At 38.3% G+C, this 12,531-nt stretch overlaps 1 protein-coding gene across 1 annotated transcript; it reads right to left on the minus strand.

The window, feature by feature from the left end:
- Positions 1-4,762: 4,762 nt before the first annotated feature.
- mettl1 (methyltransferase 1, tRNA methylguanosine) lies at positions 4,763-12,332 on the minus strand. Its single transcript, XM_018699138.2, has 6 exons — positions 12,114-12,332; positions 11,605-11,732; positions 11,311-11,495; positions 8,141-8,254; positions 5,995-6,096; positions 4,763-5,331 (listed from the first exon to the last, which is right to left on the minus strand). Exons 1-6 carry the CDS (start codon positions 12,191-12,193, stop codon positions 5,215-5,217), a joined length of 726 nt encoding a protein of 241 aa, XP_018554654.1. The 5' UTR covers positions 12,194-12,332; the 3' UTR covers positions 4,763-5,214.
- Between the last annotated feature and the right edge of the window lie 199 nt (positions 12,333-12,531).

The raw sequence follows: 12,531 nt of genomic DNA on the forward strand, positions 1-12,531 counted from the left end.
TTACCAAATAATGATTTTTATTACCATACATTTGGTAAGTAAGTAAGACTGTGCAATTTAAAAAAAAAAGTGTTTAAGGTGTGGAAAAGGGCATCTGTTAGATTAAGAGCACATCTGGTGTCCAGATGTGCTCTGTATGTCCGTCTCAGTGACAACATACATGTGATAAAAAAAATGGACTTTCTTTGTATGAGACACACCTACTGTGTATAAAGAATGATTATAGAGAAAATTCCCTATGATGATTTTACAACAAAATCTATAATAAACTCTCTGTCCGTTCAGGTTCACCAGGATACATCAAGAGCTCTGGACAGAAAACCAACAAACATGTGATCCAATGTGAATCAGCCTTTTGTGGTAGTTTGATTATATTCGTAACATTAAATCACATCTGATGGATGAAGCTGAATGTAAACAAAATGGTTTTAAGGCGAGCTGCTGTCTTTTTACTCTGAGGTCTTAGCTCTTGCATAACAACTTCAACAGCTGCAGTATCTTTGATCAGCACTACATACAATATGAGTAGACACATGTCATGTAGTTAATTTTTTTATTAGGTAACATGTATAAAGATTACCAGAGGGTATTCAGTATCATATATCTAGATATTCAAAAGGTTTAATGTTCTTTGTGTTGCACTTTGTCTGTTTGACATTATATATTTAATTAGAGAGATACTGTGAGATTTACTGCATCTTGGAGAAATCTATGGATGTTTCCTGCCCCTTAAACTTCTTTGCTGCATTTTTTCTCTGGAGTTCACACCTAGATGCCATAATTGTTCCTTATGATGAGAAGCTATTACATGGAAAAAGCCAAACACTACTGATGTTTCTATTTGTATGATTAAAGGGTCATAGAATTAAATATGTAACGTTTCTTTTGTGGACCCCACAAGAAAATAGAAATAATAACGAGGTGCAAAAGAAAACCATGCAGAGTGTCCAAAATGGATGATTCATCCAATAGAGCAAGCTGACAATTAAATTATGATGTCTTGTGTACACATTTCTTGTGACTATGGGAAAGGATGATCAGGGATTCACCCTATAAATGAGGACACTGAATATGCAGAGATATGTGGCCTTCAGTGTTAGAGAGATCTTTCCTGGGACCAATGTGCTGAACAGACGGACAAACTGATGAGCATCATCAACATTATTCTTAAAAAAAAAAAAAAAAAATGAAAGAGAGATCCAGAGACAGATTCAGCCTAACCTATGGCCAACATTAAGCAGTCTAGACATGACTGATGCTCACTTGGCACTGTGTCATATTTTGGTCATCTGATGCAAGCTGACTTAAATAATGAGGCAGTCATGATGTCATGAGCAGCAGGTGTAAACAGTTAGAGAGGGCTGCAGCTGCTCTCCACTTCAAATTAATCATTACTGTCCATCAGCAGCAAAGTTTACATTAAAAGGTTTGAACAGATCAAATTTCCTATAATGTATTATGTATACATGGTGCAAAATGGACTTGCAATAAAGAGAGCATTATTGCTTTAATGCTGGGCACAGCCCCTGTGATGAAAATTGCCTTAATTTGACTCTTTTCTGAGATGGTGGATTTGGTCTTCCGACTTTAAGAATGGTAATGTCAAGTTTTTTAGAATAATGCTGCATGAGATACTGCACAGCATGAATCCTGAATAAAATATACTTGTGCCTCTGGACTTTCTTGGGTAGAGATGATTGATTTTACCTCTATTTCTTTGAAATAAAAGGGGACAAAGCAATGCTTACCAGGGTATAATTATTTTAAAGCCTACTGTACTGTACTGTGTCCTTGGCTCCCCTTTTCATTTATATTCCTTGCTTTAATCATAACTACTTTTTGATATTTCCATTTCACAGCACACATTGTCCCATCCAATGTCCAATTAATGCACTTGTGGAGAAGGAAAACCCATCATTGCTATTTTTAGCAGATAAGATAGTAGTACCCTGATGCTGGATGTTACAAATAATTTCTGTAACCTTAAATTATTCCATGAAAAAATGAGAGTGCAAGGTGAATAGAGGAGAAGAAAAAGTATGTCATTATTTTTTCCTCAGGGAGGCCAGCATAAATGATAGAGGGGAAAACTGAGTGTGATCAGGGTAAAAAGAAAAGGTGATGTGAATGTTTCTTTTGTTTGCAACAAAAGACAGAATGATAGGGTGCGACTCTTCAGCTGTGACTGAGGTAGAAAAGCCATTTCAGCCTGAGAGGAGCCAGCAGTTTGAAGAGATGATTTTAGGTAGAGAAATGACAAAGTTGTTGCAGTGAAAGGGTATAGGCTGTGTGAAGCTCAGCGCTAATTTATTTTTCCTTGGAGAGGAACAGTAACAAGCAGAATGAGGTGAACACATGACAGTTGAGAGAAGATGAGTACAAAGTGAACTTTTCTTCATTGAGTTGAATGGCCTGAAAGAATTAGGTTGGAAACTCAGGTCAGGGGAGGTTTCTCATTAGTCCAGGCCTGAGAATCCCCATGTGAGGAAGGATTTGATGCTGAATTCAAGCCTGCAGGGGTTGCAGCGTCGCTCTGATGTGGTTGTGTTGAATCTCACCAGGGTTGTTAATTCTGTGGGAAGGAATGAGTCAGGATTTTCTGTGGAAGTACAACGGCTCAATCTGGTTGAGGCTGAGCTTGAGGTGGCAGGCAGCCATCCAGGTGGAGACCTCAACTAGACAGCGGAGATACACGCCTCATCCTCATTGTCAGGGAGGAAAATGTGGAGTTAGGTGCCAGTGACTTGGCAAAAAGTAGGACATGTGGGATGTGATTATGAATGGAGAGAGAGGACCAAGGTAACCCATCAGTACAACTTTACTGTACAGGGAAGAAGGTAGTATTGTAGTAAATATATATGTATTTCTCATTGATATCAAACTACATTGTTTTAACTGTGCAGAGTTACAGGAATGAGAGCAGCTTGAAGCCAAATCACTGGCATTCATTTTACAGGAAAAGAAACTAAATGAGAAAAAAGGAGACAGTGAAATCAGTGTCTAAGTTTAAACAGCTGCCTCTGTAAACACGTTCAGAAGGAGATTAACCTTCGACCTCAGTAACATTCTGACATCCAGATGCAACAGATTCTTTGGGTATGAAGCAAAGGGAACATCCACATTGCTTTACTAGTGTTGCCAAATGCTAATCATTATGTTTCCCTTTTTGCGATTCCCCTGCAGTGAATTTAATTAAACTCTTGTTCGATGACCTGATGGTGCTAAAATGTTACATGAGTTACTTACATGAAGACTCAAATGAGTTTGTTGCCACATGGCAATAATAAGTAGTAACAGAACAATGGCTCCTCAACATCACAGCTTTGATGGATGAGACTGTTTAATGCTTTCACACCATTAAAAATTCTGTGAATATTTCCTGTATTTATCACAACATACGCAGACTTGAGGAAGTCAGAGATTAGAGCTCAACAGATCATTCTTTCAACCTTGAGAGAAGTAGATGGCAAACACTTATCAACACCAACTCCACTTATTTGGAATTTTGAAAGCTTTCATTCACATCTGGTGGGCCTTGTCAGCACATGTAGTTGCTCAGTTGCCATTGAAGGCCATGACTTATGGCTAAAAGCTTGTGAAACACAATGCTGTACAGGACACTCTCACCTCACCACCTTCCTTATCATGTATGTTCATGTCTGTCTTCACAGATGGACTTAGGCCCACATGGTCATGGGCACATAAGTACATATTATACTGTATACCTAAGGCTGTTGAGAGATGGGAAAATAAACATAGATTTACTGAATAATTATAGATGCTGTTCAAAGGATGATTCTTCTCTCAGTACTGGAGGAAATCCATATTGTTGTATCACTAAAGCAGAGTGCAGCAGAGATTGACTAAAAAGGATGAAATGCATGGACTGTAATTGGTACTCTGTATTATGATTTGGATAAAAGCCTCATAAACAAACAAAAGTTTTTCTGTCAAAAATGGCAAATAATGACAGAATGCACATAACCTTAGCAAAAGACACAAAAGTGAAATGTTCTTTACTATTATTCATGTGACTTTTAGTTTATGAGTTTTCCAAAAACTCTCTGCGATCATCTGAAGTTTTCCAGTGTCTGGGTTCTAACATTAAGGCATGTGCTGTCCTGTTCTTAATCACCACCCCCTGCAGCAGCAAAAGGGCTTCAAACCTGCACTGCCCCGTTTCTTAACTCCTGACAGACAAAAATACCAACCTGTAATATACAGCTAAAATCATAAAATGAGCACAGAAAGCCGCAGTTTCTGTTACAAACTCTTTTGATTTGAACTTCACAAAGATCCTTACCAGACACGTCTGTTAGATAATAACCAGACACACAATATAATGGAGTCTTTTTGGGTATGTGCCATGTTGCAGCAACATCTGTTGTGGTCAATACAGAGAGAGAGAGAACAATTAAGTAATCTACAAGTGTAGGCTGTAATTAAACAGGTTTCACATGGTGTTGACCAAACAAGTTCTCTATCATCTTCATAAAAAACATAATTGTCTCAAAGTAATTTCTTTGAATTTGAATGCTCTCAGCTGCATAAAATTCATATGGATTGGAGTCATTTCAGATAGTTTTCAAATGAATACAAGACACCAAGGCTCTGTCTCATGAAGCCGGATTAGTAAAGATAGCTGGATAACTGTACTCAGTAAAACCTAAACCTAAAACTGCATTTTTCCCTCTAGCAAGTTTGGTAGTTCTGTTTTGTGAGAAAGACCGCAAAATTAATGCAACACAAGAATACACAAGAATGATTGTTTCAGTTCATTTACAAATACTGTAAATGAACAGTAAAGTAGTTTTACTGAAAGAATTTACAACTTTACAGTAAATCCAAAAAAGCACTGTCAATTTGTCAAAAAGAAACTGAAGAATATTATTTTAAAAAGAGGCAATAATTAAAGGAAGCTCCACAAAAGAGTTTACAAGTCTAGTCTGAATAGAGGTCCTCATATGATTTGCAGTCTTTTGTGAGCTGAGGAATAACATATGTAAATAATGCGACAAAACTCAAAAACAAATCCTCTGACAGGAAATATATGATTGTTCACCGATTCCAAAAAAACCATCACTGTTCATCTGCTTGGGGAACAGGCCAGAGTCTCCATTTCCACAGAGCAGAATCATCCTCCACAGAGTTCAAGTCTGAATGGCTGCATAAGACCATTACTGCAGTTTCCGTGCATGTCCAAACTGTTTGGTCTTAGTTTGAATCCTCGACCCTCCGGAAAACTGCGAGGAAATTCTTCCCTCCGTTCCTCTGCACTTTCTTTCCTTCTTCTGTACATGTCCCCAAGCGATTTATGATGATGTCCCCAACCTGCCAAGAGAAGATTGTTTCTTAAAGCTTATTGAACACATTTACACTAAGAGATGCAGGGAGAGATAATTCAATTAAACTTAAATGCATGGAGGTGTTCACTCACATTAATGTAAAAATCCTTATCACCAAAATTCATAATTCAGTGTTTATTATTGCAGTCAAAGTATATCAACTATTACAAAAATACAAAGTAAATAATATTCTTTTATTCGTGCTTTTATACATTACTAACCATTTAAAGCAATAACTTAACATTCTGACAAATACACTTTTGCCAAGATTTAGGGAAGATTGATACCACACTCATCTCTGTTTGTAAAGCATGTAGCTAGCACTAAAATATGATTAGCTTAGCTTAAAGACTAAAAGCAGGGGAAAGATGGCTAGCTTGGCTACCAATATCTCTACAGCTGAATGCTGAACATGTCATATTGTTGCAGAGATCTGAAAAGACTCTAGACGTTACTTAGCCAACAAACAGCCCAGTGATTTTGATTGGTACTAATTTTCTCATTTGACTAACAAAGTTACAAGTGCACTTCCCAAAATCACAAACTATTTCTTCAAAGAATTTCAGATCATGAATTTGACCTCTTTTCTTCCAAAAAGCAGATAAACAACAAATGCTGTCATGACACAAACAGCTCCACATTAACATACCAGTTCTTCATCAGGGACACATGTGAACAGTGGATGTTCAGTGAAGTGCTTCACCATCCAGAGGTGAACTTCCTCCACATCTGTGATGGTGTACACCAAACCCTGACAAGACCAGACAAACGCAGGAAGGTTATTAACACAGTTCTGGGGGAAAAATTTGCAGCTTTTTTTTAACATTTTCAAATATTTCAGCTTCAGAGCTAAGTGGTTTCATCACCTCTGGACAGCAAAGAGAGTCCTTGCTAAAAAGAGAAAAATAACGCACAGACAGCACAGAGGTTAATCACCTATGTCACTGTAGTTTACATTGGAGGCTGAACAGATAACATTAGTAGAACAAGGATTTCTTAGAAAGCTCAGCAGTGGCACAGATTTCCACACCAGTGCAAATTCGGGCGTATTTATCTTTCCAGAGAATCCAGGATGAGCATGTGTGTCTGTGCACTGTCTCCACTCTGCATACATCCATGTCAATCACACCTCTTACTGTTTCAAGTGCAGTCTAAGAACAATCTAGATTTAAAAGGTTGTCACTTATAAACAACAGACTCAGGTTAATTTTGATATGAAACTGCCTCTATAAATTATCATTTTCTTGACAGTTTCCCCACCCACCAGCACAGTTATGGCTGTGTGCCAATGCTGAAGGCCCTTGTAGAGCTTACACACACACATACTTGCACACACAGACGCACATGCATGCACGAACGCATCAATGCAAATACACACACACATGCACGCACATACACACACACACACACACACACACACACACACACACACACACACACACACACACACACACACACACACACACACACACACACACACACACACACACAAAACACCAGAGGAAAAACGATAAAGCCAAATTTAGGCACAAGCCCTTCATTGTTTCCTACAACCTCCAACAGTGCTCGCGCCCTAGTCAAGTGTCCCACTGTTGCCCTGACAGCTCTGGCAGGCGGGAGCAGGGTGTGTACAGACGTCAACCAGCTGCAGGCCACACCGGTTGCTCAATTTTATTTCAGTGAATTCATGGATTTCTACAGACTGCGATCAATTGATGAAACAATGACAAGAGGGGCAATTTGTTGCACAACTATCAGTTGGGTTTGAGATTTTTCAGTGCTATAAAGTTTATGAGTGACATTCAATTCAAGTGTCAGCTGCAGGTATTTAAAAACTCTAAAACTACAGAGTCTTAAAGTATAAGCTTGCTGATATTGTTTTTTATTGTGAAGCTGATCCTACTAACAAGTATTGTTGGTGTAGCTAAAATCTGATACATCTTACTCCCCTGTTCCAAAGAGCTCTACTGTTGTCCCAAAAATATTGAACACATCCATGAGCCACAGTGTTACACTGGGTGACATGAGCATAGAAGTTTATTTTGAGTTCTGCTGCCATTAATACTCACTAGTGAATCAAATATGTATTCGTCTGCAGCTGAAAACAGTCCCTAACAAATGCCATGTTTATTGCTGTCTGAGTGATGTTTACTAAACACTTCAGTACCCAGGTGTTTTAGTCAATTACTGAACCTTTTTCAAAAATGAAACAACGTATTTCTGACTCATTTTGAAAGATTTATGTCTTTCAATGGGAAGGAATGAGCCACCAACAGAGTAGGAAAGTTGGAAAGTATTCAAAGACAGACTAAGGTATTGTTGGTTTTTTCATGGGATTTGTTAACAATAACAAAATTATATAACCACGCCAGCCTTATGTAATGGAGAGTTACCACTAGAGGTAAGAGGGGAAAATATGTCTTTTTTCTGTATTTTGGCTGACCTGACAAGTCTATACTCAGACTGGAATTCCCTGAGTTTTCTTCTGTTCATCTTCAATTTACACAACACATTCAGAGCACAAATGTTAAAAAACACCACAAGGACAAGCAGCAGTTCTCTGTTGGCTGCAACTACTGTTACTGTTAATTAACCTGTTTATCATTTTTGCAATTAAATTATTAGTCTGCCCAAAAGTAGTCAGTTTACAAAGATGTACAACATATCCTCATATGTCAGAAGCTGGAACCAGTGAATGTATGAAAAGCTTGTGTAATAAATGATGTAAATAATTAATAAAACAATCAATAAAATTTCTGTTGATCAACTACCTGTTTTATTATTCATGTACATACCCCGACTCTCAGTGTGTAAGCATACTCTGCCAACAGTGTGGGACTAATGATCCTCCATTTGTGCTTGGTCTTCTTAAAGTGAGGGTCAGGGAAGAGAAAGAACATCTTACTGAGCTGCAAGAAAAAAATTACAGAACAGTAAATCCAGAGATAAAAAAAACAAAACTCAAGTCATTACTTAGTGTCATTCATACACACAAGATCAAAACTAATCTTTGTATTTTTATCTACTTTGATACTAAAATGTATGAGTGTCATCACTTAAATGTGGCCCCCATGATATTTTGTGGTTGGTTGTTAAGCACCATGGATTGCAAAAGTGGAATTCCCCTCCTTTTTTTCCATAAAGTTCTCCATGTCTCTGTCTTTGACAAGTGTACAAGTGCAGGCTCCATTGATATTAGTCTGGCTGATACATTAAAACCCATTCCAGTAACTTTTTATTAGTTAAAATAAATAATGTCAGGTATAGACAGAAAGATGTGGGGATAATCACTGGGGACTGCTGCAGCCTCAGGGGCCACTTCAGTGCTGATGGAAGATGGAAAAACCTTCGCACTTTGAATTATTTTTGGGTTACAAAACATAACTAAGAGGAGGGGGGTATGTCAGGTCTTTAAAATATGCTGTTTCAACACTTGAGTCACATCATGCATGTGAGAAGGATTGGGACTAGGTTTTGAGCACTAGTCTGGGTGGTCGTCTTTCATTTCTCCGCTTTGAAAAAAAATCTGGCTAGTGAAGACAGTTTTGTTCTAATAGTGAGTGGGGACAACTAACACTAAAACTGCAACTGGAAAAATGTTCATCTTTGATAAATTACTACGAGTTAAGAGACGCGGTTTGTGATTGAGTTGAAGGCAGTGACGCTGTCGGCAAAATAAAGCATGTTAATGCAACTATAAAAACTGGGTTCCTCTCAAACACCTAAAATCTCTGCTTGGCAAGAAGCCTCGACTCAAGCTCTACAAATAACAGCTGTATTATTTAAAATTACCTGAAATATTGTGTTAAAAATTCAATTAACGTATGTGCTTCTAAATTAAACATCTATATAATTTGCCTTCCATAAATGTGTCAGTGTTACAGCAATTACTCTCCTGTGTTCGTTTCTGGGTTTATACTCACTGAGGGCATTTGAGGTGAAGTTTTTCATCCAGTGTACCTAAATTAACCCTGGTACACTAAGCCCACTGTGTAATCTAATGCAAGTTTCAACAAGTCATAGATTACTGTAGCTAATTGGAACGGATAAATGGCGTCTCGCATTGCTCTATGCTCAGCTGATGTGATGCCTTGCGTGTCAGTCAATGACCCCATTGTTGTGAAATCCTGGATTTATTGAGCAATCTCTATAAATTAATTCAGTCCATGTGTTAAACATAAGGAAAGTAATTATTTTTAGATGTTTTGCCTGTGTATTCTTATTACCTTGGCAGTGTCAGAGCAGACTGTCAGCTTGAATTTCAGGTTATTACAGGCCATGTTGGATGAGCTATTAAAGAACTGCAGGTCTTTTGTGTAGGATGTGTAATTTAGGGGAGTTACAATCGTTGCACACATTAACATCATACTCTGTGGTTATTTCCATATATAGTGGGTACATAAAGGTTTGGTACACCAAATTTACAAAAAAAAGTATTTAGCCGTACAGATATAGTTTTGTTTCTATTTAATATCTATCACTGAGATGTCTGTCTCCATCCAAATTAATAGATGTGAATGGAATTCAGTCTGTGGTGTATTTAAAACTGTTAGCAGTTTTAAAAAATTTAAGTTTAAGTTTAAGTTTTAAGTTTACCAAGGTCCCTGGTGTTACAATAGCATGATGTGTCTAGTGGCTGGGTATAGATGCATCTTAGGTCATCCTGCACTGGTGACTAATGTGGTGCACTAAATCTCACACCTTTGACAGAGAAACCCGGTTTTGAGAGAGTCTGTTCAGCCATCGTGTTTCAGACCAGACTAACAACAACAAAAGAATCACATCAGCAACTGAATCTCTTACAAACTATACAAAATTGGATACATTCACTGTTACCAGTTTCCCTACGGTCCTACTGATTAAGTCAGACATATAGCTGTAATATCATTAATGTTTATATCACTGGCAACAAGAATCCTCAATTCTGGATTGACTTTTAGTATCTGGACTGTATAACCAGACACCTAAAGGGCAGGTGCTCTAAACAACATTTAAAGGCGATATATGTACATTTGGCTATTGCTACATAGCCATTCTTAACATTAATAGCTTTTTACTCACCACTGTAGAAGAAATGTTGCAAGTTCAGCATCAGACTTTATTCCTTCGCCAAAGCAACATCAATGTTTTACTTCTTCTCTGTTTCTATTACTGAAGTAAGCATACAAACCAGCTAGCTCCAGCCCAGCCGGTCAGTCTCGCCACTCTCTGATAACGACTCATTATAACGTCCAGACTACCCTGAAGTACTCACAGGGCACATTCTAGCTTCTTGTTTTGTAAACGCAATGAATGGCTGAAGCTCTTGGCAAGCAACCATCACTACCACCCACTCCTGGCAAGAAACCACATTTGGCAGCAGAGAAAATTTACAAATGTCACCTTTAAAATGTAGGTTGAGACTTGGGGAGTGAGGCTTAGCTAAAGAGCTTGGAGCCTGTGTTACTTGTGCAACAAAAATATTTCTGCAACAAATCAATTAGCAGTAGAAGAGAGGGCATCAGAAATAAGATTAGCCAGATGGCAGTAGTGTATTATAAGATTCAAGGAGAAATAATACAAAATTTTAATGAAAATGTCAAATGAGATGTTTCTTTTCTTTCAATAAAAATTTGAAATATATCCTTCAGTGCAAAAAAACTGTACTAGAATGTCCTGGTATGTTTGTTTTTTGAGTATTATGGCTTGAAGACACTGAATTTGGACACAATTGAGCTCTCATTAACGTTCTGGACTGGGTCAGTTCATGTGAGGCAGAGCAATGACTGGTTGTATTTGACAAACTGCCACCTCTCATTAAAGTTTTCAGTGACTGGCTAAACAGTCTTAAGATCTCATGAACAAATATTCCTGAAGTGACTGGTTAGTAGTGAGTGTGTTAAGCATCTCCTGCCCAGCATCCAATCAGAGGCAAGAAACACTCCCACTTTTTCTGTCAGCGGCAAACACACAGGAGAAGACCTACCTGTCCTTTAGAGAAGAAGTTGGGGAGGTACTTCATCGCATTACTGCGAATGCAGGCAATGTTCTGGTAGCTTCCAGGTTCAGCGGCACGCAACGATTGGATACGATCCTGAACATAATCTGACACTTTGACACGGATCTCCATGCCCAGCATGAGCTTGTCTGGGAAAAGTGGAGATAGCTCCACTGAGACAAAGTAAAAGACACAAACAGAGACGTGAACAGAGTGGAACATGAGGGCAATGTAGAGTAAGACTATGGCTTTTGCAGGCACCCAGATCAGTGACATAACTACCTAAAAGCCCCCCATATCCACAGCCAATGTCTGCAAACTCAACTCGTGGGGTCTCCTTCTCAGACGAATTGCCAGTGAAGAAGTCTGGATACAGCGTGGACCAGTCCATTTCCTCTGGACACACAGGACTGAGCAGGAAAGAGGAGAAAACAGTAAGTAGCAGTGAAAGGTTTTCAATGAAACTATCTTCCTATGTTGCTCTACTGTTTACAGTAGATTATTTAGAGGGACAGGAATGTTGTTTCTGGGGAGAGATGGTGCTAATGCATTTTAAAATGTCACCGTTGTGTTGCAAGAGATTGAAGTGAGGAATATCAGACAAATGTGTCACAATTCAGGCTAACAAAACCAAAACCTTCTGTATGTCCTGTTTCCACTAGGGATTAAAAATGAGGAGACATGTGTCTGTGCCACTTCTTCTTAAGTTATAAATGCACAGGTACTGAGAGAAAATAAAACGAACACTGTGTAGTGTTAGTATTTAAGTGAGACACATGGACATCACTCACTAGTCAAACGTGTGGTAAGCCATCGGATTTGAATGGGCTCGCTGTCTGTAGTAACGCTTCTGAGGCATTGATGAACTCATGTTGGATTAAAAAAAAAAAAAAACTCTCCTCCCGAAATAAATTTTGTCTGTCACGGAAATATTAAATAAACTCAGAAACGTGTACTCCCACAGTCACGTTTGTTTCTAGTTTACTACCGGTTGTGAGTCGCGGCGTCAGTACGTCATCATTAAGCGTCTTCTCGCGGTTGCCAGGTTTGTGTATTTTACACACTAGCGTACAGTGTCTATCTAGAAGAAATAGCGATATCACATGGTAAATTTACACAATATAAGTATAGTCCTGCATTATTTATTTACTTTTTTTTACTAAAGCAAAACCATCAGAAAATGTATTTAATGTTTCAAAAATATGCTTG

Source organism: Lates calcarifer, linkage group LG12 (genome assembly GCF_001640805.2).
Source record: "Lates calcarifer isolate ASB-BC8 linkage group LG12, TLL_Latcal_v3, whole genome shotgun sequence".
In the NCBI taxonomy this organism is placed as follows: domain Eukaryota; kingdom Metazoa; phylum Chordata; class Actinopteri; family Centropomidae; genus Lates; species Lates calcarifer.

Bases quoted from the DNA above. Each gene is read 5' to 3' on its own strand.
- mettl1 (XM_018699138.2), bottom strand. From the start codon at position 12,193: ATGAGTTCATCAATGCCTCAGAAGCGTTACTACAGACAGCGAGCCCAT. The intron at 11,733-12,113 runs GTGAGTGATGTC...TTTCCTGCTCAG, and splicing joins GCTTACCACACGTTTGACTA to TCCTGTGTGTCCAGAGGAAA. The intron at 8,255-11,310 runs GTAGGTCTTCTC...TTTTTCTTGCAG, and splicing joins ACTTCTTCTCTAAAGGACAG to CTCAGTAAGATGTTCTTTCT.